We start from the raw sequence: 26178 nt of genomic DNA, 5'->3' as shown, positions 1-26178 counted from the left end.
CTATTTCTCCCCCTCTTAGGTGCCCTATGGGTGCCAAAGGGGGTGGGCACCCATCCCACCCAGCCAAGCAGTTAACTGATTCACACACAGCCCTGAGCCACCCCACTGAGGTCACCCACAGTGGGACTCCCCCTTCCACTGCAATTAGGCTGGATGCCATTTCCCCCTCAGTTCCAGGTGGGAACAGCCCCCTCCCCTCCCTCCCCCAAAGCAAGAAGGCAGCGGCCATGGCTCAATATAGAGGATTCTTTTTAATATAAAAAAAGTGCCTATTAAAAATTCCTTCCTAAAGAACACAAAAACCAGGCGAGGGGACAGGGGGGACGGGGGGGCACCAGGGTGGTTCTCTCTGGCTGGGGGTGGGCAGCATGGGGCTGTTGTGACCAGACATGGGGTGTTTTACCCCTGGATTTTGTTAATTTTTAGCCATTTCAGGGCATTTTCCTCTCTTCTTGGTTGGGTTTGGGTTTTAGGGGCTCTTTTGACCAGATTTGGGGTGTTTTCCCCGTTTTTTGTCCATTTTTGGCCCTGAAGGGCATTTCCCCCTCTGTTTTTCATGTTGGTTGGTTTTGCACAGTCCACAAAGCTCTATAGAGCCAAACCCTTGGTGGGGACACACATACATCACACATAGGGGGGACAGAGAAGCCCAAAGCCCCCCATTGGCATCCACACACACCCACACCCTGAGCTCATCACTGCATTGGGGACCACGGTGCCCCCCCTATTGCCCCATCCCAACCTCCCCACCAAAGGCTCTGGAATCCAGTTCTCTCCTGATATTTTTCCTCCCCTTTTTTTTTTTTAATTTTCTGATGATTTTTTTTGTTAAACTCTTTCTTTTTTTTTCTCTTTTTTCATACAAATTTGGGTCTTTGGGTGCATCCTGCCAAAAAACCCACCCCCCTCCCCCCACCCCCCCCCCCCCCCCCCACTCCCAAACCCCTTCTTCTTCAGCATCAGCATCATAAAAATAAGACCTCAAGTCCTGGGCATTAAAAAAAGGCAACGGAAAGCCACGGGACCCATGCGGGAGCTGCACACCACAAAACCACAGCAGAGGTACAGAATGCAATATACAAGACACGATTTATAATAAAACATTATATACAATAAATAGGTTATTGTTCCTTTGTTTTTTGTTTTTTTTTGTCTTTCTCATTTTTTAGGTCGATTTGAGCTGTAAATAAATCTTTACTCAGTGCATACGGGTGGGTTTTTGCTCTTCTCTCCTGCATATTCACCTCTCGGCCGCTCCGTTGCTTCTCCCTCCGGTGCGTGGCTCTGTCTTTTAGTATTTAATGTGAATTTTCAGCTTTTTAGGATTTTTTTTTCTCCCTAAACATTTTTTTGTGGGTTTTTTTTTAAGCTTTTCTTCAAAAGTATTTACAATTGCTGGTTTTGTGCAGAAAATGAAAATTCCCTCCGATAAAAACCCCAAAAGGAAACGGTTAAAAGAGTCCCCTCCGAGAGAGAACGCGGCGCCGGCGCCACGGCCGAGGCGGGGGCCAAGCGGGGGGCAATGGGGCCGGGGTACCCCCCCCCAGCAGTGCCCTCCTCTCCTCTCCTCTCTGCTCCGGCAGCCAGGATGGGTGCTGTGGCTGGTGGGGAGAGGGGAGAGATGGGTCAGTGCCCCCCTGGGTGCCAGTGGGACGGCACAGTGATGGGGCACCCGCTTGGTAAGGATGGGGGACAGTGTGGGTTAAGGGAGCCCATTCATGCACCCAGGGGTTTGGCACCCAGGTACCCATGGGGTTCTGCCCACCCTCCATCCAACACCCACATACCCAAAGGCTTGGTACCCACACACCCAGGGGTTGGCACCCACGTACCCAAGGGTCTGGGGCTCTGCCCACCCTCCATCTGGTACCCAGGGATTTGGGGTCCTGTCCACCCCTATCAGGCACCCACAATATGCAGAGGTTTGGGGTCCTGCCCACCCCTGTCTGACACCCATATATCCAGGGCTCTGGGGCACCCCATATCCCAGCCCTAGCACCCAGCACCCCACAACCCATGGTTCAGCACCCTGCATCCTAGCTCCATCCACCCACAGACACTGGGGCATTTGGGGTCCCCAGTTTGAAGTTTGGCCATGGGGCAACACCCGGGTCGAGGGCTTGCAGCCCAGAAGGGGCTAGGAGCACCCAGTGGGTGAACCTCACTGGAAACCCCACTGGAAAGCACAGAGCACCCAGCACCCATCCCCACCCCACCTTCCGGGGGCGCTGAGCACCGGGTGGGCACAGGGATGCATTGGCACTTACCGGGCGACGGTGGCATCTCTGAGCCCCGCTGGCGAAGCTGCCAGAGCCTGGTGGGGGGTCAGCGCTCCCAAACACCCATTGGCATCCATCCGGCACGGAAAGCACCCGGCGGGGGAGCGGATGGGGAGGGAAAACAAGAAACAAAAGATCCCCAAAGCGGCCCCCCCGGGGGCAGCCAAGGGGCTGCCCTTGTCCCCTGGCCAGGCTGCGGGCAGGGGGCACCCACTGCTGACCCCCATGGCAACCTCCTGCCTGCGCCCTGCCTGTGCCCCTGGGCTCGGTGGGGCTGCGCCATCCGTCCATCCATGCATCCATCCATCATCCATCCATGGGTCCGTCCGTCCATCCATGGGTCCGTCCGTCCATCCGTCCATCCATGCGATTGTCCTGCTGCGGGGCGGGAGGAGGGCGGCACGGCCGGGAAGCAGAGCCAGGCAGTTGGCAGGCGGAGCGGGATTAAGTGCGGAGCAGGGAGAACACGGGGGGGTTTCGCTCTTCGTCCGTTATTAATGTTTTTTTATCCTTTCATTTCACTTATTTTTGATCTTTTTAAATATTTTTCTTTTTTTTTTCTTTTTTTTTCCTTTTTTAATATTTTTTTTGGGTGTTTTTTTGGGTGTTTTTTTATAGAAAACAAACAAACGGTTCCAATCCCAGTTAAATACAGAACTTGAAAAGTGTTCCAGAAAAAAAGTGCTGGCTAAATTACCTCTGCAAAAGAAACACAACACAGAGAGAGGAGGGGGGGGGACACACGATGAGGAGACCCTGTGTCCCCCAGCACCACCTCCCCACCATCACCTCCAGGCTCTCCCCCACCTACCCTGTAACAAAACCTCGTCGTCCGGTTGGCACGTCTGCAGACACTACAATGAGGTGACCGTAAAAGTGTCCTCGGGGTGCTGCTGCTCTACCATGGGTCCCAAAAACCCGCTCTTCTGGGTGGGGGCCATGACGGGGTGCCCTTGGGGTGCAAAACTGGGGTACCTGTAGTTGTCCTGCAGCTGCAGCATTGAGTCTCTCGGTACGGGGGAGATGTTCAAGTCATTGATCAAGGGGCAAGCGTAGGGACCCCGGTGATGGGCCCGCGACATCTCCAAGGGCTCCTTCTCGCCCTTGGAGGGGTGGGTGCTGCTGGGGCTGCTCAAGTGGGGGTTCAGGCACGGGGGGTCCGTCCTGCCCATGAAGTCTACCAGCATCCCGGCCCCCGCTTTGCCGTCGTACGAGGGGCTGCGGGTGCTGGCGTTGGGCGAATACCAGTACGGGGGGTTTTTGCAGCTGGGGGACTCGTAGTGCGCTTGAGGCATGGGGAGATCGCGGCACGCCAAGTGCGGGGCCTGCGGCAGGGCCCCCCCCTGCATGCTGTGCTTGAGCGAGTCGCAGGCGGGCAGCTTGCGCAGGGAGCCCGCCCGCAGGTCCTCCTTGAAGGCCAGCGTTGGCGAGCAGTTGGGCGAGAAGGCTTTCTGCAAGCCGGCCTCGAACACCGTCTGCTGGCCCGGGGCCGCCAGCTGGGGCGGGAGGGCAGGGAAGTGCTTGCTCTCCAAATCCGGCTGCCCCAGCCCAGGGGAGTCGCTCTGGAACCCCTGCACAAAGGTCCCATCCGAGGGGGTGGAGGGGTTCATGGAATAGGGGCCGGCGTAGTCGCAGGGGTCCCGCTCGCCCACCCCGAAGCCCCGGGACTGGGAGGGCAGGGGGGACATGCTGCTGTCCCCGCTGTAGTAGTCCAAGCCCAGGTCCGTGCTCTCCTGGAAGAGGGGGTTCACTGCTTGCGACTTGGTGTGGAACTTGGCTTTGCCCGTCCCCCTCTCCTTCTTGGAGGCACAAGCGCCCCGGGAGCCCCGGGGCTGCCGGGGTCCCGTGCTCCTCTTGGAGGGGTACACGGAGGAGGAGGAGGAGGAGGAGGAGAAGTTGAGGTGGGAAGTGTCGAACATGTCCACCTTCTTCCGCCGGCCTCGCCCAGGCTTGGAGTTGCTCTGGAAGAGGACGCTCTGGTTCCAGTTGTAGCCCGGGGCGGAGGATGCCTCATTCCAGTCCATCATCAGCTTCTCCAGGCTGGAGAGGCTGGACTGGCCCTCGCTGGAGGACGCCTCGCTGTTGGCGCGCCGGTAGCTGGCCGGTTGGTTGAACTGGGTGCTGTCGGAGGAGGACTCGGAGAAGGTCTCCGAGACCGTTTGCTGCTTGGCTTTCTGCGGAGTGTAGTTGGAGATATCCAGGATGACGTTGGGCTCGTTGAGGTGACACTCAAAGCCCGGGTTGTAGAGCTGGCTGAAGGCCTCCGAGCTCCAATCCAACCCACCATAGCCCTGCCGGAAAGCCCACGGCGCGGCGCTGGGGAACTGCCGGCAGTTCTCGGGGGAAGGCTGGAAGGAAGCGGACCCCTTGGGCACCATGTAGCCGCCGGGGGACACGGTGCTGGCGCGGCTGTCGCAGCGCAGCGGGGTGTGCGCCGCGCTCGAGAACTGCCCCCCTTGCTCTGCGCTGTTGAAGAAGGCGGCTTTGCCCAGCGGCAGGCTGGGACCCGCTGTCTGCGGCGCGTAACCGGCGCTATGGGCGCTGCTGGGTGAGGACGGGAGGCTGCTGCCGCTGCCGTAGGCGAAGCTGCAGTCCTTGCTGTTGGGGCAGTCCTGCGCTGACGGGTACTGCTTTCCTGGTGGGAACACGCTGGCCGGCGCCACGCTCTGCCCGGCGCCATAGCTGCTGTATGGGGAATAACCCGGAGCGCCGCTGGCCGCTGGGTGGGCAGTGGGTGACCGGGATACAGCCGAGGGTGGCGCCAGCTTTGGGAATGCCTCGGCCCCCCGGCACTCCGATGACCCTTGGGCTACGCCATAGCCGGCGCTGGCAGCGGCACGGCCGGGTGGGAATGCCGGCCGGCCCTGCATGGCCGCATGGAAGGCAGCCTCGGCACCGGAGGAGGCTGCGGCCACTTTGCCACCGCGCGCTGGGTACGCGGCCAGGCCCCGCTGCCCCGGCAGAGCCGCCGGTGGGGACGTGTAGGCAGCTGCTGACTTGCGGGACTCGGAGCGCGAAGCCGAGAGGGCAAAGTCCAGGAGGTCGGAGGAGTCATCCGAGTCCAGCAGGGAGCGGAAGTACCCGGTGAAGAGGCTGTGCCGCTCCGGACCAGCCTCCGCCTGCGAGGACACCGCGCTCCCACCATAGAAGCCAGCCCGGCCGGAGGAGCCCGACTCCAGCCCGGCCCCGTGGAACGGTCTCGCCTCAGCCCCGTGGTAGCCACCATTGCGGCCGGGCTGGCTGCTGGGGTGCCCATGGTGGGGTGCCCATGGGCTGCCCTTGTCCCCCCCGGCTCCCCACTCGGCGGGGCCGTCACCGAAGCTCTGCCCGGGGTTGGGCTCGGGGAACAAAGCCCCGTTCTTGCGAGCCCGTCGCTTCCGCTTGGGTTTGCCCACGGGGTCGGGCTCCGGGCGGCCCCGCTTGCGCGGGTGCACGGCGTCGGCGTGGAGGGCGCTGGGGGCTTTCTTCTTCTTCCCGATGCCCTCAAAGAAATCACTGAAGGAGCAGCGGGCGGCACGGGCAGCGTGGCCCCCCCCGCGCCCGCCGAAGCCCCCCGCTTTGCCGCCGCGCCGGCGGAAGCCCTGCACGCGGTGCAAGAAGTGGGAGATGCTCTGGGTGTCGGGGGCCTGGTGGATGGACTCGGGCTCGCTCGGGGTCCAGCAGCGTGGCGGCGAGCAGCGCCCCGAGCACTGGCTCTGCCGGTTGAGGAACGCCAGCTTGGCCAGCACGTCCGAGTAGTCGGCTTTGCTGTCGTTGGTGTCGGCGATGTAGGAGGGCTGGGGGGAGGCGAGCTTCTGCTTCCTCCTCCTCCTCTTCTTCACCTCCGGGGTGGGCTCCTTAGGCTTGGCTTGGCCCAGCAGCAAGTTCTTCGGAGGCCTGCCCCGCTTGCGCTTCAAGATGATGGGCATCTCACCCGGCGGGAAGACCACCACCACGTTGCGCCCGTTGTTCTTCATCTTGAGCAGCGGCGTGGGCTCCATGGAGCTGCTGGCCGCCAGCTCCTTGCCCTCCAGGTTCAAGTTGCTGCTGAGCGATGACACCTTGTAGGTCGTCTTGTTCCTCCTCCCCAAGGACACGGGGATCTTGGCCATCTTCACCACCATCTTCCTCACCCCCCGGCATTTGCTTTTCTTCCCCATCCCAGGGGCTTTGGGCACCTCATCGGGGTCCAGAGTGGCTGGAGGTGGCGGCGGGGCCAGCAATGGGGCGCTGGGCTCCTCGGCACCGGGGGGCACCTCGGCGGGCAGGGTGAGCGGGGACAAGCCGCGGCTCTCGGGGGTGACGTCCATGCGGCGCCCTCGCCCTGCCCTCCTCCGGCGGCACAACATCTTTGGCTTGTCTGTCCGGCGCAGGGCGTACTTGCGGTGGTCCTCACCGCAGCGCCCGGCCCCCCGGCCCCCGCAGGGACCCCGCTTCACCACGCTGCCCAGGGGGCACCCCCCGAGCCGGGGCTGCAGCCGCAGCGGGTCCCCAGAGCCCGGCTGTGCCTCCAGCAGCTCCGACATGGAGCCCAGCGGCTGCGTCTCCATCAGCGCGGGCTCCGTGGGCAGCAGCGGTGCGCGAGCATCCAGCAGCGGCGGCTCCAGCGCCCCGGGCAGCGGCTCCAGCGTCTGCAGCCCCAGCGGCTCCGCCAGCGGCTCCAGCGACTGCAGCTCCAGGGACTCGGATAAAGGCTCCAGTGACTGCAGCTCCAGGGACTCGGAGAGCGGCTCCAGCGACTGCAACCCCAACGGCTCCAGGTTCTGCAGCTCCAGCGACTCCGGCAGCGGCTCCAGGCTCTGTGAATCGAGCAGCTGCGGCTGCGACTCCAGGGACTGCGAATCCAGCAGCCGGGATTGGGAATCCAGCTCTTGGGCTGGCAGCAACTGGGGCTGCGGCTCCATCGCTTGTGCCTCCAGCAGCTGCGTCCCCGGGCATGCCAGGGAAGCCAGTTCATTGAGGATGTCCGCCTCGGCCAGGTCCGAGTAATCACCAGCATCAGGCTGGGAGCAGCCGGCTTCCTCTGTGGATGCTTTGGATGCTCCGCTGTGACCAGGGGGCTGCGAGCTGCTTCCCCCCCCACCATCAGCGTCTCCATCGCGGGCCGGGGGCCGGGGGTGCCGCGGCGGCTCCGTTTTGCAGAGCACCCCCCGCTCCTCGGGGCTGCGGATGCTGTTGGCCAGGGAGGGCGAGGAGAAGAAGCTGTACTGGAGGTCGCGGTCGGCGGGCAGCAAGCGGTTGTCCTCGTGGCCACCACCAGCACCGCCACCACCGCCGCGGATGCTGCCGCAGGCGAGGTGCACCCCGCTGCTCTTGAGGTCCTCGGAGAGGCGGTTGAGGTCCTTCATGATGTCGATGAGCTGCACCACCGGGTGGAGGTTGATGTGCCCGTTGCCGCACTTGCTCCGCAGCAAGGCGAGGATGCTGTCGACGTTGCAGCGGCCCGAGGCCAGTGTCACGTTGGGGAAGGTTTTAGGCGCCTGGTCCCGGGCGGCTGCTTCCTCCGTGCTCCCTCCCAGGATCCGGGGCTCGCCGGCGCAGCCCAGCAAGTCCTCTGCCGCCTTGGTGCCTCCGTGCACGCCCTGGCAGCGGTCGGCCGGGTCGCCGTGCAGCAGCGAGCCCGCCTGGTGCTCCCGGCACGATCCCTCGGGGAAGCTCAGCACGCTGCAGGATAAGGCCTTTTCCGCCGGGCACGCCGGGGGCCGCTGCGCAGGGTGCCCGGGCGGGTAGAACTTGGGCTCTCGCACGTAGTCTGGGGAGCCACGGACAACGCTGGTCGTTACCACTGGGCCCGGGGGCTTCACACGCATCCTGACCTCCTCCTCCCCCGCGGGACGCTTGGCCGAGCAGTTGCTGACATGGGGGTCAGGGATGGTGGCACTGGGACCTGTTGTGGGGCAGAGAGAGGGGGAACAGTGAGGGTCCGTCCCTGCCACCCTCATTCACCGCCGGCTCATCATAGGGAGGAAAAGACCTGTAAGATCATCCAGTCCAACCATTCCCAGCACTAACCCATGGCACTGAGGCCTCGTCTCCACGCTGTGTGAACACTTGCAGGGACGGTGACTGCAGCCCTGCCCTGGGCAGCCTGTTCCAATGCCCGAGCACCCTCTGGGGCAGGAATTGTTCCTCAGCTCCATCTAAACCTGCCCTGGAGCAGCTTGAGGCCGTTTCCTCTTGTCCCATCCCTTGTTCCTTGGGAGCAGAGACTGATCTCACCTCACTACAACCTCCTGGGAGCACTGGGAAATGGGGTCTGGACCCTCCCCAGCAGCAGGACCACCCCTGCCAGCCCCAGCTCCAGCCACCTCCAACATGGGGGAGTGCCTGTGGGGGTCTGGGCTGCCCCATCTTGCCCTATGGGGCAGGGCTGTGAGGTCCGAGGGCAACACTGTGGGTCCAGGGCTGGGACTTACCCTCGGCTTTGCTGCTGCTCCTCCTATTGCACTTGAGCTCTCTGCAAAGGAAGGGGTGCCGAGGGTCAGCCCCAAGCATTCGGGGTGGGGACACACACACACACACACACCTCTGGCTGCCCACGCCTTCCCCTCAGCACCCATCCCTACAGGGACATAGCAAGGGGCCGATCCTCCCGCATTCCCAGAGGGCAGTGCCCGCCCATCCCCGTGGAGTCGGGGCGGGGCCGAGGGAAACGGGAGTTGAGGCGGGCGGGGGAAGAGAAATGCTGCCTCCGATGTGGGGCACAGAGGGCACGGGTTTACCCCGCCCCTTATCTCCTTTCCCACCCCCCCACCACCACAACGAACCCCTCCGGGGGCCCGGAGGGGGGGACAGGCGGGGGCCCTACGGCCGCGCAGCCGCTAGATGTCCCCGGTGAGCCGCGCTCCCGCCCGGCCAAGGGACATGGGGAGATGGGGGTCGGGTCTGCCTATGGAGGTGGCTCAACACGTTCCTCCCCCCCCCTTCCCTCCTTTCCTCCCCCCCATGGACACCCCCCGAACGCCGAGGGGACCCAACCCAGCGCCTGCAGCCCCCGGGAACACCCTGCCTCAGTTTCCCCTTGCTGGCAATGGGGGGACAAGTGAGGTCCTATGGGTGGGCAGCAATGCCTGGCACCCAATACAGGGCCCATCACACTACAGGGGGCTGCCCCACCCTGCGGGCCAATCCGCCCCCCCCCCCCCCCGTCGCTAGGGATGCTCTGCAGCCCCCCACTCGAGTCAAGGCAGGGATGGGCAGCAGGGTTTGGTGCCAGTCCCCTCCATCCCCAGTACAGCCCCTGATCCCGGGGGCAGGATCCCTGCGGGGTACCTGGTGCGCGGGTGCTTGCAGTGCAGGTTCACTCTGAAGCTCCTGCTGTCGCCGTCGCTGCCAGGCTGGCAGGGACCCGAGCCCTGGGTGCACGGGAACCACTCTGCTGCCGGGCTGGCACCGTTCTCCAGTGCGACCGAGCTCCCATCTGCTGAGCAAAGCACAGAGAGCCCCGGGGGTCAGCCCGGCACCCGCTGCCCCGCGCTGCCGTGGGTGCCCGCAAGGCTCTCCATGGGGATCCACACAGAACCAGGCTTAGGAAGGACCTGAAGACCACATTGTTCCCTCCACCCCATGGTTTGGGGACCACCATGAGATGCCCACTCACAGGGTGGCGTTTTGCGGCAGGACACCCCTTTCCTCCCTGCCCATCCAAGGCAGGGCTTCTCCCCATACATATGCATGCATACATGTGTATGCACCTCTGCCTGCTCTGGGCACCCGGGCACACACATCCAAAACTGGGGCGCACAGCGGAGCCCCCCCAACCCATCGCAGCTCCCCCCATGCCAGCACAGCCGCCTGTCCCCCCCTCCCAGAGCCATGTGAATGCCTTGCCTGTTGGCTCCCTCCCCCAGCGCACACCCGCAGACACACACACGCAGCCGCTCGGCGTGATCCAGGCTCTTCCCGGTGTCTGGATTAGCGTGACAACTTATCAACAAGGCAGGGAAAGAGAATTCAAACCTGTCAGTCCATCCGCATCCCCCCCTTCCCGCCTCCCCGCCAGCCCTTGGGTGCAGCGCTGGCACCGAGGAGATGCGGGCACCTCTCGGGCAGGGTAGAGTTACACGGAGGGCAATGTGGAGCAGGAAAATATGCGCTCGAAAGACCGGTCTGGTCTCTGATGGAGCTGCTCAGTGTGCCCGCGGAGCTGTTGGAGGGGAGGCAAGGCAGGAAGGAAGCAAACGGGAGCTTTTCCAGCACAGCCGTTGGGAGCTGGGAGCTGGTCCCTGCCGCACACGCTGCACACAGCTCCGTGGGGAGGACTGGGGCGTTGTGGGGCGCATCCCTGCGCTGGTGTCCTCCCATGTGCCCATGTGGATGCACTGACAAACCCTATGGGATGCCCATGGCGTTTCCAGTGGGCACCCATCAGCGTGCACCCATGGGTGCTGGGGGCGGTGGGCAAGTCCCCCCTGCCCTCCCCCTCCAGCCACCTCTTACCCCACAGTAGCTCCTGCCCTCGTCTCTGCCGCCATCCCCATCACGTGTGCGGTGCCAAGGCGGGGGACACTCCTCCCTCCCCATAAACCACCACCACTGGGGACCACCTGCACCCCACCATGGGGATGGGCAGCACCCACCATTGCGGTGCTCCCCAGCACCCAGCCCCGAGCCATGGGGTGCAGGATAGGGGCTGCAGGATGCTGGCCACGCCACGGCGCTCACTTTCACCTCCCTGCTCAGCCCCAGGCAGGCGCCACATGTTTCGCATTAGGCTCTCCGGCCCTCGCCATTCCTGGCTTGTTCACCAGGGGAAGGGCCTTTTCCCTTCTCTTTTTTTTCCCTTTTTTTTTCCCCTTTTTTCCCTTTTTTTTCTCCCTCTCCTCCGTGGTTACAAAACACCAGCCGAGACCACACAAGCGAGGAGGGATGGAGGAGAGAGATAGATGGGCGCTGCAACGGGCCTTTGGGGGGGGGGAATAAGGAGGGGGGAAGCTGGTGAGATTGCAGTCACCTCCACTTCCCAGCTCCTGACCCCGCAGCCCTGCAAAGATAACAGCCCCCAAAGAGTGCTGACTCGCCTCGCAGAAATCCAATATCCTCGCCTGGTGAACTAATCGACTACCTGGGCTCACCCCCTCCCCTGCCCTGGCTTAATCCTGCTGCTGCAAAGCTTTAATTAGTTGAACGGTTTCAGGCTTGATGGCGGTGAGCAGCGTGGTCAAACCCCCCCTCCTTCCATCCAGCACAGGGCTCCTGCTTGGGTGGCACCGTGACGGTTTGGGGCACCAAACCCTCCCCCTTTACCCCCCGAGGCTGCCCGCACCCACCCGCGCCCCTCAGGGCTGCTGACAGAGGGGGGACATGGACGGGCTCGCTTGGCACCGGCGCGGCGGCGCAGGGACAGCCCTGCAAGACACGGACGCGGTTTGGTGCCCGGCTCCGAGGCCACCCAGACGTCGGGGTGGAGCCGGAGATGCCATCGGGAGACAGGCGGGCGGCGGGGACACGCCGCACACATGGGGACACGCTGGCCTGCTGCCTCCCACCCCGCCCGCAGCACCGGGGATGGGGTCCCCCCATCACCCAGCGCAGACAGGAGGGGTTTGGGTGGCCCTAAACACCCCCATGTGGGGGGGGGGGGGGGGGGCTCTGGACATCTGAGGTGCTCTGGACATCTGAACATCTGGGGTGGTGCGGAGGTGCCCCCCCACACACACACATCAGGGGGTGTCCCAGCCTTGTGTGTGCCCTTGCTGCTGGGCAGTGCCTGTCCCCTGCACACAGCGGGGGCACGGTGGAGGCTCCCCCCCCGCACACGCACATCAAGGGGGGCACCGTGGGGCAGGTTCCTGGTCCCCACCGCCCGCCGCTGTCCCCGCGGTGCCCTCGCCCGCTCACCCGCACCCCCACGAGTCCTCCCGGCCCCGTCCTGCTGACACCAATGGAAAATCCCCTCCAGTGACAGCTTCCTGGCAGGCGCTTCCCAAGGTTTCCAAGGGTTTCCGTGTTCCCCAGCCAGCCCCCCCTCCCCCCGACCCAATGCGGGGGGTCGGGCAGCAGGAGGACCCCTCCCGCCTTCATCCCCAGCACCCTGCCCTCAGCATCAGTTCATGCGTGTCCTGCTCCCTCCTCTTCCTCCCCATGCACTGGGCATCCCCTGCCCTCCTCTGGCTCCCACCAGCAACAGGGTGATTTGGGATCCCACCTAGGGCACCCACCGGCCTTGGGCACCCACTGCCTTGCACAGATGGGTGAGCACAGACCCCTCCTTCGGTTGTCACCCCACGTGTCACCATGTCCCCCCACTGCCTCATGTGCTGCGCTTGTCATTAGGAGACAGAGCAGATGGTGCCTGGGTTTCATCTTAGGTAATGGGTCCAGCCTTGCTGCTTGGCCACGAGCAAGGGGCCTGCTGCTTGGCCTCCCTTCATGGCGCCACCAATCACCGGAGCAGAGGCTTTTTGGGGTTCCTCACCGCCCCAAGGAGCTGATGCGGGAACACATCCCCCCTCAGCGCGGTGCCAGGGTGCGGCACTGCTGTGGGAGGAGATGGAGATGCTGGGAAGGGCTTGGCTGGTGTGAGGGGGAACACATCTGGAAACACGGCCCCAGGGGAGAGCTGGGGCTGGGATCCACCCTCCCACAGCACCCCTGGGTGCCGTGTCCCAGGGTCAGGCTCAGGCACCCGCCCTGGCACTGAGGAGGGGGCCCTGGGACTGCTGGGCTAAAAAGCCGGGGGTACCTGTGGGTTTTGGCACCCCACAAGGGGGGGATGTCACCTCAGTGCCAAACCAGCTCTGAAATCCCTGGGAATGCTGACGCCCCCGTGCTGCTGGGGACGATGCTGCTGACGCCAGGATGCTGGTGACATCCTCCAGACCTGGTGGTCCTGGAGCTGGTGGGACCCTGGATGGGTCCAACCCTCAGCCCTCTAACGTGTCACGGTGCCCTCGACGTGGGCAGGGATGCAGTGGAACCATCTCCCTGCACGAACCATCCCTGGGGAAAGGACCATCTCCCCTGCAAGAAGCCATCTGCCCTGCAGTTCCCACGTCCCCTGCCACAAGCATCTCCCCTGCAGTGATAATTCTCCCCTGCAATCACCTCCCTCTGCAAGAAGCCATCTCCCTGTGCCAGGACCCTCTCCTCCTCCTCACAGACCCGCCTGGCTGCAGCTACCAGGGTAAATGGGACCGCGCTTCCCTCCATGCCCCTCAGCATCACCACCCAGCGTGCACGCAGCCCCTCTCCACCCCATTGCCCTTCACCCCACAGGGGTGTGACCCTGCTCCGTGGCTGGGGGTGGTTGTGGGGCCCGGGGGGTGCCTGTGGGAGGGGAATGGATGACAGATGGACTGCAGAGATGGTGGCACCTCGTCCGGCTGGAGCCCGGAGCCGCGGTTCAGGGCTAAATTTAGCTGCTTCCCTCGGTGCCAGCTTTGTTCCCCCGCCCCGGCGAGCAGCCGGCCTGGCCCCCTCCCCTGCCCTGTGCCTGCCAGGGACACCCAGCACCCCCCTTTTGGGGTACCAGGCCCTCTTCGGGGTACCGGCTACTGCTGTACCCACATCTCCCCGCTGTTGCCAAAGGGTGGCTTGGTCCCAGCACGCCCTAGCCCCCCCCTCAACGCGCCGCAGGCCTGAGGCTGCGCAGATGGCCGCGGCCCCCCTCTCCGCGCTCCCTGTTATAGCCACAGCATGAGTCACAGCCCCGGTGTGTCCCTGCCCATGCCGGGTCATGGAACACCGCGGAGGGGGCTCCGTCCGCTGCCAACGCCACCCGCTACGAGCCCTGTGGCACCCAGGGCGGCTCCGCAGCCCCCCGGCACCCAGTGGGCACCCCCGGGAAGCGGTGCTGGGGTCCCGCTGCCTGCGGGCGCTGCAGGGCCGCGGTGAGGTGCGGGTTAACGCCAAGCGGGGCCGGGATCCTGCGAGGCCAGTAACATTTGGAAGGCGCCAGATGGATCCGTGCCCATGCCGAAGGCACAGCCACGCTCCCCCGGCGCTGGGGCTGGGGGGCTGCCCGGGCCGGCAAAGGGGCTCCCGGCGGGATGCGGGAATGCGGACCACGAGCCCAGCGGGGGTCCCGGACCACCCCGCGCCCATCAGCACCCCTTTGCTTGCAGCCCCACCGCAGCGGGGCCGGCATCCCCACTGCACCCCGCTGGTGGCGAGGTGGGACCGGGGGGTCTGGGCGGGGGGAGAGCAGCCGGTTGCCTCCCTTGGCCAATTTTAGTAACTGGCTAGACAAGAAGAGCAGAAGGGGCCGGGCAGGATTCGCTGGTGTCAGGGGGGGTTGGGTGGATGGGTTTTTTCTATTCCCTTTTCTTTTTTCCTCTCTTTTTTCCCTGTTTTTTTTCGTTTTGTGGGAGGCACACACGAGTTGAGCGGAAACTCCTGGCTGCAGATCCTGTTTCCTGGGAGATGCAGCGTGGTGCAGGGCCGGCTGGGGCCGAGCTGGGGTGTGGGAGCCACTGGGGATGGTGCCAGCGCTGGTGCGCCAGGGTAGGGGTGTGGGGAAGAAAGGGGGAGCAGCACCTTGGCACCCTGCGTACAGGGGTGGGCAGGGAGGGGATGCACCCACTGGTGTGGGCTGTGTGCACAGGCACACACATGGAGGGAGGATGGCGCACACATGGGTGCAGACAAGCACAGGTACATGTGCACGTGTGCACCTACCTGGGTGCAGGGGCACCTGTGGGCATAGGAGCATGCAGCATGCACATAGAGGGTGCACATGTGTGTGCACACAGGTACACACGCATCTGCCTGGGTGCAGGGGCACCCATGGCTATAGCAGCATGCAGCATGCACACAGATGGGTGCATACATGTGTGCGCACAGGTACATGCACACCTACGTGGGTGCAGGGGTACCCACTGGAACATGCAGAGTGCGCAGAGAGGGGTGCACGTGTGCGCGCATGGTACAAGTACACATGTACCTACATGGGTGTCCCCACAGGAACATGCACAGGCACTGGTGTGCACACAGGTGGGTGCACACTGGTGTGCACAGGTACACGCACATGGGTGTGCAACGTGCGCACGCAGGATCACACCAACACAGGGTACAATGCACCACCATGCTCCTGCACCCTCCCTGCCATGTACCCAGGGACCCACATGTCCCCAAAACAGCCAGGGGACCCCCATCCTTTGGGTACCCGCAGGAGGCCATTGGCAGCTCATTGGATTCTGCCCCGTTCAGAAGAGATGGCCCCAAAACGCCCTTTTCCCTGTTTGGGGGCTGTGCTGGCTCTCAAGGAGCTGAAAGGTTGGAGCACTGGGGATGTGGGGATGAGGGGGAAACTGAGGCAGGGAGCAGGGTGGGCAGCGCCTGTGGTGAGGATGGAATCAGGAAGCTGCAGCCAACTCTCCCCATGGATGCAGGCATCCAGCCCCCCACTCTGCTCCCACCCAGCTGCCCTCCAGGCTCTGGTTACATCCATGTGACACAGCGCATCCTGGGGGGCCAGGCTCCAGGAACGGGGGGATGAGGGCACGCAGCTCTCCCAGCATCACTGATCCACGTTAGGAACCTCAGAGCACACACACCTATAGACACACCTATCCCCCCCATCCATCCTCACCGGGGAGCTTCCCATTAAGACTGGAAGAACACAAGTTGGCAGCAGAGCCCCGGCGCGGCTCATACACAGCCTGTCACTCACACATCACTTTGGAGATGCCCATAAATTGCTTCATTACCTCTTCTAATTGAGGAGAACGCAGCTGCTGTGGGGCGGTGACAGAGAGCCTTCCCTTTGAAGGATGCCTTGCTCTCCAAAGACGGGTCCGGCAGAGCTGCAGAGCCCCCCCCCCCAGCATCCCAATAATAAGAGTAATAATAGTAATAATAGGGATAATAACAGGATCTGAGCAGGATCCCTCAGCGAAGGGCAGCAGGGCTCACGTGTGCTGGAGTTGCCTTGCAGGAGCAGGGAGGAGGCATCAGTGGGACTAGTACCAGTGGGGAAACTGAGGCACAAGGGAGGTGGCACCATGAAGAGCGAGAGGAAGGGATGCAAACCCCTGCACCAGGACCTTTGTGGGGACCATGGTGGTGGCATTGCTTAAGGCCAACCCCAAGCGCAGTGGGACAGAGGATGGAGCGTCCCCTTGCCCCATGGTGGGGATCTGGGGGGCGAGGGGGATCCACAGGGCACCGAAACTCCCTGGGGAACTTCCCACCTTGCTCCAGAGCTCCATGCACAGAGCCTGGGTCTCTGCCGCCCTCCTGTGCCCCCAACCCCTGCGCCCCATCCCCACTGCAGCCCCCCAGCTTTGTGTGGCAGGCGGCGAGCGGCTGCGGCTGGGCTCGGTCCCCTTGCAGGATACTGCAGAAGGATTTACTGTATTGCAGCTTGTGCTGGCTGCAGCCCAGCGCACAATAGATTAGCTGTAGCCCAGGGCAGCACGTTGTGGGGGAAGGAAGGAAGGTGGGATTCATTCGGATGCTGATTGCAGGGCATTTGCTGCAGTATACTGCAGGATCCAGACCCCCCACCATCCCTCTCCAGCCCTGGCACACAGGGACTTCGAGGGGCTCCTGTGTCCCCTCCCCATCCCCACTCATCAGATTGCCTGGCACGGCTGCTCACCATGGGCACGGGTGCCCACGTGGGCTGGGGGTACCCTGCTTGTCCCCAATCCCCATCCTGGGGGGCTGTGTGGTTCTGGAGGGATGCTGCTGGGGACACCAGGCCCCCCTCGCCGGGTGCGACGGCACAAAGCTGGTGCAGGGAGGAAGATGAGGATTGCAGCAGCATTAATTGATCGCGATTAATTCAGCTCCTACCTCCCCGGGTGGCAGGGAGAGGAGATGCCGAGACAGATCCAGCCCACAGAGCTCCCCAAACCGCTCCGCTCTCCCCCGCACCCACCCAGGCCTGGGGACCCACGCTGCGTGTCCCTAGGGATGTCGGGGGTGCTGGTGGGGGGTGCCCATGGATGTGGTTGGGAATGGGTCCTTGGGATGGACCCACCTCCCCGGGGTGCTGGTGGGCGAAGGGGGGGGTGCTGGTGGTACCCAAGCCCTTGAGGATGCAGGGATGCAGGCACAGCGGGAAATGATGCTCAGGGGAGCAGACGTGCCAGGCGGCACCGGTGGCCTCGTGGTGACACCAGGGCACTTTTGGCAGTGCCACCAGCCGGTGGGTGCAAACCAGGGGGCCCAGCGGTGCTGCTGCCACCCCCCCCCCCGAGCACCCAGCAGGGGCAGGCACCCCACGGCCAGCACCACCGCGAGACCCCAGGAGCCGCCTGGATTTGCAAGGGGAGTTTGGAGCCTGCGGCTTCCAGCTCCATAATCCTACGTGTGGGATGCAGTTTCCACAGCAACAGCGGGTCAGAGGGCAGGAGGGGAGCCGGCTGCTCCGCTCGGGATTGCGATTGTGCCAAAGCTGCCGGGGCGAGGTGCCGGGGCCGCAGCGGCGCGGGGGCCGCGTGGGGCTGGGGGAGGCCAGGCTGGTGCTGCCGGGGAGGGGAGAGCAGCTCAGTGTGGCGTTGTCAGCAGAGATGTCACTGATGTCTGCAGGAGCAGCAAACTCTCCTTAACCCTTGGGCAGCTGGTGGCGGGCGAGGGGATGAGGATGCTGCGGACACAGGGACCATCTCTGCCACCTTCTTCCCTGGTCACCTCCATCCCTGGTCACCTCCATCCTTGGCTACCTCCATCCCTGACCACCTCCATCCTGGTCACCTCCATCCCTGGTCACCTCCATCCCTGGCCACCTCCATCCTTGGCTACCTCCATCCCTGACCACCTCCATCCTTGGCTACCTCCATCCCTGACCACCTCCATCCTTGGCTACCTCCATCCCTGGCCACCTCCATCCCTGGCCACCTCCATCCTGGTCACCTCCATCCCTGGCCACCTCCATCCTGGTCACCTCCATCCCTGGCCACCTCCATCCTTGGCTACCTCCATCCCTGACCACCTCCATCCCTGGCCACCTCCATCCTGGCCACCTCCATCCTGGCCACCTCCATCCTTGGCTACCTCCATCCCTGACCACCTCCATCCTTGGCTACCTCCATCCTGGCCACCTCCATCCTTGGCTACCTCCATCCCTGACCACCTCCATCCCTGACCACCTCCATCCTGGTCACCTCCATCCCTGGTCACCTCCATCCCTGGCCACCTCCATTCTTGGCTACCTCCATCCCTGACCACCTCCATCCCTGACCACCTCCATCCCTGACCACCTCCATCCCTGGCCACCTCCATGCTGGCCACCTCCATCCTGGCCACCTCCATCCTTGGCTACCTCCATCCCTGACCACCTCCATGCCTGACCACCTCCATCCTGGTCACCTCCATCCCTGGTCACCTCCATCCCTGGCCACCTCCATCCTTGGCTACCTCCATCCTTGGCCACCTCCATCCCTGGCCACCTCCATCCCAGGTCACCTCCATCCACAGCCACTGTCCCCACCAGCAGGCAGAGGGTGATGCAGGACCCACACCGTGGTCACCACCCAACCCATGCCATGCTCTGCACCTCCCCATGGCTCCAACCCCACGGACAAGAGCATGTGGCCCCATGCTGATTGCTGGGGACAAGACACAAGCACCCACCCTGCCCCGGGAGGTTTCGCCATGGCTGCTGGAGGCTTTCCCACCTCCCAGCTGGCTCCGGTACCTGGGATTGCTGCTGGGAAGCGCTGACATTGCAGGAGCTGGAGGCCGGGGCCGGGGCAGCCGGAGCGGGGTCAGCACAAAGCCTCTGGTTCCACTCGCCCCTGCCAGCCCCCACAGACCTTTTGTTCCCATTCAGCTCTCACAGCCCCCGGGGCTCTTCTATGGGGGGGGGCAGTCCCCCCAGGTAGAGTGGGATGAGGCAGTAAGCACCCAACATAGCTCAGGGCACAGGGGACCTGTGCAGAGATGGGGATGTGGGTGCATCCTTCCCCAGTGTGGTTGCTGCTCTGTATGGGGCATCTGAACTGGAACCTGAACCCCCCCGATAGCATTGGGATGCTGTGGAGGGAGAGGGGAGAAAGGCAGCACCCCCATGTCCCTGAGCATCACTGGATCCCCAGCTCCAGCACACAGCCCAGGGGAGGCGATGGATGCTGCACATCACTGGGGAATGGGAACAGAACCAGTGCTCCCAGTGCTGACAGCCACAGGGACTGGGAGGATACAGGGCACAACCCGCTGCCCCATTCCAGCATCCAGCACCCTGGTGGGGACACAGAACGGCCAGCCACAGGGTGACAGCACCGCAGACCCCAGCAGGTCCCCATGGAGGAGCTGGGGCTGGGCAGGTCTGTACAAGGCCAGGGACAATCCCAGCCTCCAAGGGCTCTCAGCTGGGATTTCCTGAGCGGGAACTGGGTTGGATGTTGCAAGGCTTCATCACTGCTGCTCCAGCAGCTCCTCAGACCCACGCACGCATCGGCCTTGAGGCTGCCCATCAGCCACCAGCCTCGTCCCTCTGCTGAGTGCTCAGTGAGCACAAGCACCAAGCTGGGGCCTGGAAGAGCCTCCAGGGTATGGGGAGCTGCCTCCTGTCCCCCAGCATCCCACCATCCGCCCTCCAGGGATGCAAAAACCCAACCCCAGGCACAAACCCACCTGGGGATGCAAACCCATCCCTGAATCCAAACCCATCTCTGATGCAAACCCATCCCTGGGTACAAACCCATCTCTGATGCAAACCCATCCCTGGGTGCAAACCCATCCCTGAATCCAAACCCATCTCTGATGCAAACCCATCCCTGGGTACAAAACCATCTCTGATGCAAACCCATCTGGGGATGCAAACCCATCCCTGAATCCAAACCCATCTCTGATGCAAACCCATCCCTGGGTGCAAATCCATCCCTGAACCCAAACCCGTCGCTGGATGCAAACCCATCTCTGATGAAAACCCATCCCTGAATCCAAACCCATCCCTGGGTGCAAACCCATCTCTGATGCAAACACATCCCTGGGTGCAAACCCATCCCTGAATCCAAACCCATTCCTGGGTGCAAACCCATCTCTGATGCAAACCCGTCCCTGGGTGCAAACCGATCCCTGAATCCAAACCCATCCCTGGGTGCAAACCCATCTCTGATGCAAACCCATCCCTGGGTGCAAACCCATCCCTGGGTGCGCAAACCCATCTCTGATGCAAACCCATCCCTGAACCCAAACCCATCCCTGAATCCAAACCCATCCCTGAATCCAAACCCATCCCTGGGTGCAAACCCATCTCTGATGCAAACCCATCCCTGAACCCAAACCCATCCCTGAACCCAAACCCATCCCTGGGTGCAAACCCATCCCTGAATCCAAACCCATCCCTGGGTGCAAACCCATCTCTGATGCAAACCCATCCCTGAATCCAAACCCATCCCTGGGTGCAAACCCATCCCTGAATCCAAACCCATCCCTGAATCCAAACCCATCCCTGGGTGCAAACCCATCTCTGATGCAAACCCATCCCTGAACCCAAACCCATCCCTGAAACCAAACCCATCCCTGGGTGCAAACCCATCTTTGATGCAAACCCATCCCTGAACCCAAACCCATCCTTGAATCCAAACCCATCCCTGAACCCAAACCCATCTCTGAATCCAAACCCATCCCTGATGCAAACCCACCCCTGAATCCAAACCCACCCCTGAATCCAAACCCATCTGTGCTAGCAAAGCCCTCCCTGGTAGCAAACCCATCCCTGCTACAAACCCATCCCTGGTACAAACTCATCCCTGAATTCAAACCCATCCCTGAATCCAAGCCTATCCCTGACACAAACCCATCCCTGAATCCCAGTGCATCCCTGCTAGCAAAGCCCTCCCTGGATGCAAACCCATCCCTGGTACAAACTCATCCCTGAATTCAAACCCATCCCTGGTACAAACTCATCCCTGAATTCAAACCCATCCCTGGTACAACCCCCTCCCTGGCTGCGATCCCAGCCGCAGGGCGCTGCACCCCATTACCTCACCTCTCATCCCCAGCACCCATCTCCTTCCCCAGCTGCCCCAGTCCAGCCCAGACCCCCCCTGCTGCCAGGCTCGCCCCCCGGAGCCAGCAGCCAGGTCTGCCCCCCCTCTCCCTGCCTGAGCTCAGCGTATTTAGTGCTTTTAATTGCTGTTAATAAATCAATCCCTCCAGCCCCTTAAATCATGTTTGTGGCTTCCCTCGCAGCGTCCCTGCGGCCGCACTGCTCTGGAGCCTGCTGTCTGCAGCACTGCCCGGGGGGGCCTCATCCTGCCCATCCCAGCACCGCCGGGCTGCTCCTCAGCCCTGTGCCCAGCAACAGAGGTGATGGGGTGCTCTGCCTGCCCATGCCTCAGTTTCCCTCCCTGCATGGGCTGCTTGCTCTCTCCCTGCTTTAAGTCCTCCCCCCCTGTATCACTGTGCTTTAAGGGAGCACAAGTCCCTCCTCTTGCTGTGCCCATGGCTCCACGCTCCCTCAAGGGCACAAGCTTTGCCTGGCCCCAGGCAGGATCAGCACAGCCCCATCCACCTTGAGATGCCTTCCCAGTGCTGCAGAGGGGTGATGGTGACACCCATCCAGATGACGGCACCCCTATCACCTACCCAGCCATTACCAACGCCCCGCAGCATCCCATGGTGCACCCATCGCCGCGTTCTCCTGCATCCCACCACCCTGCTCCGAGGACTGTCACTGTGCTTTAAGGTACTCCAAGGGGGCACAAGTCTCTTCTCTTGCTGTGCCCATGGCTCCACGCTCCCTCAAGGGCACAAGCTTTGTCTGGCCCTGCTTGTGACACCGCAGTGCTGCAGAGAGGTGATGGTGCCACCCATCCTGATGACAGCATCCCTATCACCTACCCAGCCATTACCAACGCCCACAGCATCCCATGGTGCACCCATCGCCGCGTTCTCCTGCATCCCATCCATCCCACCACCAAACCCTGCATCCCACCCATCACCTCACCAACCACTCCATCCCCACCAGCATGCTCTATGGAAGGGATGCACACCCAAACCCAATACTGCTTGAGGCTGGGGGGCAGATGTGACCGAGCCGCCTGTGCACGGCTTTGGGCGCAAACCCAAAGTCGGCAGGGCTCGGAGGGAAGAGCTCTAACCTTGACACAGTTGCAGCAGTCACTAATAGCAGGCAATATGCCTGTTCTTGGGGGACTGTTGCAGTTGCTAAGATACTGGCAGCCGTGTGAATGGAAATGGGTCAGTAAACCTGTGGAGAGATAGTGTGACACTGGAACCGGCACAGCTGTTGCAGCCTACATCGAAATCCCACCCTTTCAATATTTATCACTCCCCGCCTTCGGTTCCTTCCTCCCAGCGATTTTCCACGTCGGGGTTTTTGTCCTGGCCTTGGGAGAAACCACCCTGAAGGTGCTTCCCATCCATGGGAGACGGGATGGGCTGGGAGAGCTGGTGCTGGCTGAGGAGGGAGGGGAGAACCGCGGCTTTGGGGGGTGTCCCCCTCCCTGCTCTGGGAGCAGGATGGAGCCAGTTTCTTGGAGAGGTTTAACAGGAAACAGGCTCTAATCCCCCTGGTAGGAAAAAGGGTGAAAAGGTCAATTTACTTCTGTCCCTCCTTTAGGCACTGTGGTGAAATTACACACTGGCTGCGCAGGGCTGGGAGAGGAGGGCGAGGATGTGGTTGGTGCCTGTCCTTGGCTGGCTGCACCCATCCCATCCACCCGTGTGTCCGTCCGCTGCACGAGCAGCGCACATGCTTGGAGCTGCATCCCCAGTCGTGCCCCATCCCGACCCCGCGGCACTGCTGGAGATGGGATTCGGCTGCAGGTGTCAAGCGGGGAGGAGCACCGGACATCGCCCACATGGTCCAGAATCCCCCTCAGTGCCCCAGCACCGCCGGCCCAAAAGCTCCAGCGATGTCCCCCAATGCTCCAGCATCTTCCTTAATGCTCCAGCAGCCTCCCTGATGCTCCAGCGTATCCCCAAGTCGTCCAGTACCCCCCAAATGCTGCAGCACCCCAAATACTCCAACATCTCCCCAGTGCTCCAGCATCCCCCCAAATACTTCATCATCCCCTGAAATACTCCAGCATCCCCTCAATGCTCCAGCATCTCCCTTAATGCTCCAGTATCTCCTCAGTGTTCCAGCACCCCCCCAGACACACAGCCCTGTTGCTGCAATCTCCCCCCCGCTGCGCTGCCCCACACCCCCCCCGCTGAGCCCAGCTCCCCGCCGCATCCATGGGATGCACGGAGGGTGAGAACATCTGGTCGCAGGGAAGCGGGACAGCGCCGGGAATGCTGGAGCTGCTGGAAGAGGCCCCGGGTCCCTCCTGCACCGCAGCTGCGCCTGGGCTCAGAGCCTGCGGCGAGGGGAAACTGAGGCACGGTGGGGCCGGGTGCTGCAGTGAGGGCTCGTTCCCATCTCCCCCCTGTATCCCGGAGCACCGGTGAGCATCGGGAGGGGTGCGGGAGGCAAAGAGAGCAGCAAGAGCGCAGCACATCGAGTTCTCCTCCTCCCCAAAGGCGTCCCTGCCTCCCCCCGCAGGTGGCTGGAGCAGAACGGTTGATATGGAGACAGGGAAGCACAGACTGTCTGGGTAAGGTGACATTCGACAGATGCCAGGTTCAGACTTGCTCCAGCCAGTATCGCCCCCCCGCACACACACAACCCCCCCCCAGCCTCTCTGATGGCCCAGAGCAAAGGCATGTGCAGGCAGGGAAGGGGGTTCAGGGTGGGAAGGGAAGATGGGGAGCACAGGGCACCCTGGGAGCTGCTGGGGGGTATCTGTAGGGTGAAATGCCCCTGCTGGCAATGCTCCGGGGGGAGGATGGACAGGCCTGCAGCCCTCAGCACAAGCAAGGGTGCCCCCACGTCCCTTATGAGCAGCCCCATGGGGCACCTACACCAGGCATCCCTAATACTCCAGCATCCCCCCAGTGCTCCAGCACTCCCCCAATACTACAGCACACCCTCATTACTCCAGCACTCCCCAATGCTCCAGCACCCCCTCAGTGCTCCAGCACCCCCTCATTACTCCAGCACCCCCCAATGCTCCAGAACCCCCTCAGTGCTCCAGCACTCCCCATTACTCCAGTATTCCCCCAATGCTCCAGCATCCCCCAAAACGGTGGGGGACCCTGCCCAGGTGCCAGGTACAGATGTGGGGCACTGGGGTACAAATATAGGCTAAAGGACAGCCCCCCTCACCACCCCCCCCTCCGGCCCCCCATTTTCAGAGGTGGCAATTAGTTGATGCTTAATGAGAAGCACCCCAGCCCAGGCAGGGTGATGCTGTGCATGGCAGCCCCTTGGCCCCAGGTCCATGAGCCAGGGAGGGGCCCAAGGGCCCCTGACCCCCCTGCCCCAGGCTGCAGCCCTGTCCCTCTGCAACCTCTGGGCCCCTCTTCCCACTCCGTGCTGGAGATCAAAGGGATTCCTGGCACGCAATGGCCCAAGAGATCCAGCCTGGGGAGGGCCAGGGCATCCCCTGCACCTACAGCAGGGAAGGGAACCAGGGATGCAGCGCTGGCAGCCCCACGGGTGCCTGCCGGATCCCTGTGCAGTGATGCTGCATTCCCAGATGTGGGGACTGAAGGGCTGGGGGGGGGGCACTGGCCCAACAAAGCCCCTCCAGCCGCTCCCCACACCTCGGGCTGCTGCTCCCTGACCCCCTGTGCTGGGAGGCTGGAGCCTGTTAATGAACTCCGCATCCCGGTCCAGGTGAGGGTCACTGCTCGCGTGGGATGGCAGGGACGCCGCGGCCTGGAATCACTGGGAAACGGGAGGCACCCGATGAGGGGGCTGCAAAGCCTTCGGCACTGCACTTGCTGCTTCCTCTTCACCCCTCTCTGGTCCCCCCAGTGCCTCCCTGTGATGCTCAGCGGTGGGACACAGCACCTACGAGGGGACACCCAGCACCCCGAGATGTGTGGGGCACAGTCCCCTCCCCGCTGCTCCCTCCACTGCCTCTTTCTCCCCCCTCCTCCTCCAAGCTGGATTTCAGCAGCTCTGCTGAGCTCCAAACTCCATTTCCAGCTTTTCAGTGCGACCTTCTGGCTACCTGGATCCCGGCACTGCAAGATGCCCCCTCTGATCTCCCCTCCCCTCCGGCCCCCCAGCATCCCCGGGGGAGCCAGGGCTGGATGCAGCCAGGAGCTGGATGCAGGGGGGTGGCCGAGGAGGAGGAGAAGGAGGAGGAGGAGGGAGAGGTCGGGCTGCACCTGGATGCAAGTGGCCTCGGGGATTTTGGGCTGTTGTGTTTAACCCAGCCCGGCCCAGGGAGAAGCAGAAGCATGGCCAAAAGGCGCCTGGCAAACTCGTTCCATGTGTGGGATGCGCTGCCGTGGTTCCTTGGGCATCAGCTGCCTGCACAGTGGGACCCCCCCAAAGGGCCCCCGCTCTCCTACAACACCACCCCGCAGGGATGTGCCTGTTTTCCAGGCTCCCTCAGCCCCATGGCAGAGGCAGGGGGCTGCGGGACACAGCCCCATCCATCCCCAAGCAGGGGAAGGAAGGGAGGAAAGAGCAGGCATGGAGCAGGCAGGCGGGCAGAGGCAGCACCGTGGGGCACCTCCTTCCAAAAAGGCAGCACTAAAAGCAAGCCAAAGAGATGGAAAAAGCCCCAAAGCGCCAAATCCACCCCCCGCCCCCGGCGCCCCTCACCCCGCTGCCCCCTGCCCTTGCCCGTTATTTCAGCCCTTGCGCATATCCCCCCCCGTCCTCCTCCTCCTCCTCCTTCCCTCCCGGCACCCTGCTCTCCTCCGCTCCCTCTCGCACTCTGGTATTTGGTGTGTTCCTCAGCTGCAGGAAATTCCTGATGCTCTCCATCATTGCAGCCTGAGCTCGCATCCCCCGCCCTGCCGCGGCTCCCCTCCAAAGGACAGCCATGTGCTGGACAAGCCAAGCACCTCCGGCATCGCTCCCTTCCCGCTGGGAAGCTGCTTTTCCCTCGCTTCGCCTCCTCTTTCTCCTTCCACCGTTGTGGTTTCAAGCTCTTAACGCTGCGAAACGAGCCCCGTCCCTCCCCACACAGGGCTGGAGCCGCCCGGCCCCGGCCGT

The 26178-nt window shown here is 63.0% G+C and overlaps 2 protein-coding genes and 1 long non-coding RNA gene across 11 annotated transcripts in view; all 3 read right to left on the bottom strand.

The window, feature by feature from the left end:
* Window positions 1–232: 232 nt before the first annotated feature.
* On the bottom strand, window positions 233–2592 carry LOC134168761 (uncharacterized). Its single transcript, XR_009966663.1, has 2 exons — window positions 2268–2592; window positions 233–1601 (listed from the first exon to the last, which is right to left on the bottom strand). It is a non-coding gene; the product is annotated as an uncharacterized LOC134168761 (long non-coding RNA).
* A 230-nt stretch (window positions 2593–2822) lies between these two features.
* AHDC1 (AT-hook DNA binding motif containing 1) overlaps window positions 2823–26178 on the bottom strand; it is a 46653-nt gene continuing 23297 nt past the window's right edge. For 5 of the 9 annotated variants that reach the window (XM_062628785.1, XM_062628792.1, XM_062628791.1 and 2 more), the window contains 4 exons: window positions 9531–9681; window positions 8675–8715; window positions 3091–8145; window positions 2823–2978 (listed from right to left, as the gene is read on the bottom strand). In XM_062628785.1, the coding sequence (XP_062484769.1) occupies window positions 3134–8145; window positions 8675–8715; window positions 9531–9681 (5204 nt within the window). In that variant the 3' untranslated portion in view covers window positions 2823–2978; window positions 3091–3133. The remainder of the gene's footprint in view (window positions 2979–3090; window positions 8146–8674; window positions 8716–9530; window positions 9682–26178) is intronic. The other 4 variants (XM_062628786.1, XM_062628793.1, XM_062628787.1 and 1 more) reach the window with 1 other exon arrangement.
* Window positions 13821–18162, bottom strand: LOC134168758 (proline-rich protein 2-like). The gene is made up of 3 exons (XM_062628783.1): window positions 18060–18162; window positions 17870–17900; window positions 13821–17821 (listed from the first exon to the last, which is right to left on the bottom strand). Exon 3 carries the CDS (start codon window positions 14908–14910, stop codon window positions 13981–13983), a length of 930 nt encoding a protein of 309 aa, XP_062484767.1. The 5' UTR covers window positions 14911–17821; window positions 17870–17900; window positions 18060–18162; the 3' UTR covers window positions 13821–13980.

The sequence above is a fragment of the Pezoporus occidentalis genome, unplaced genomic scaffold, assembly GCF_034315485.1.
Source record: "Pezoporus occidentalis ecotype Australia unplaced genomic scaffold, CSIRO_AGI_Poc_V1 ctg323, whole genome shotgun sequence".
Classification (NCBI taxonomy): Eukaryota; Metazoa; Chordata; class Aves; order Psittaciformes; family Psittacidae; genus Pezoporus; species Pezoporus occidentalis.
Note: the sequence above shows the minus strand (reverse complement) of the source record. Positions and strands in the feature narration are given on the sequence as shown.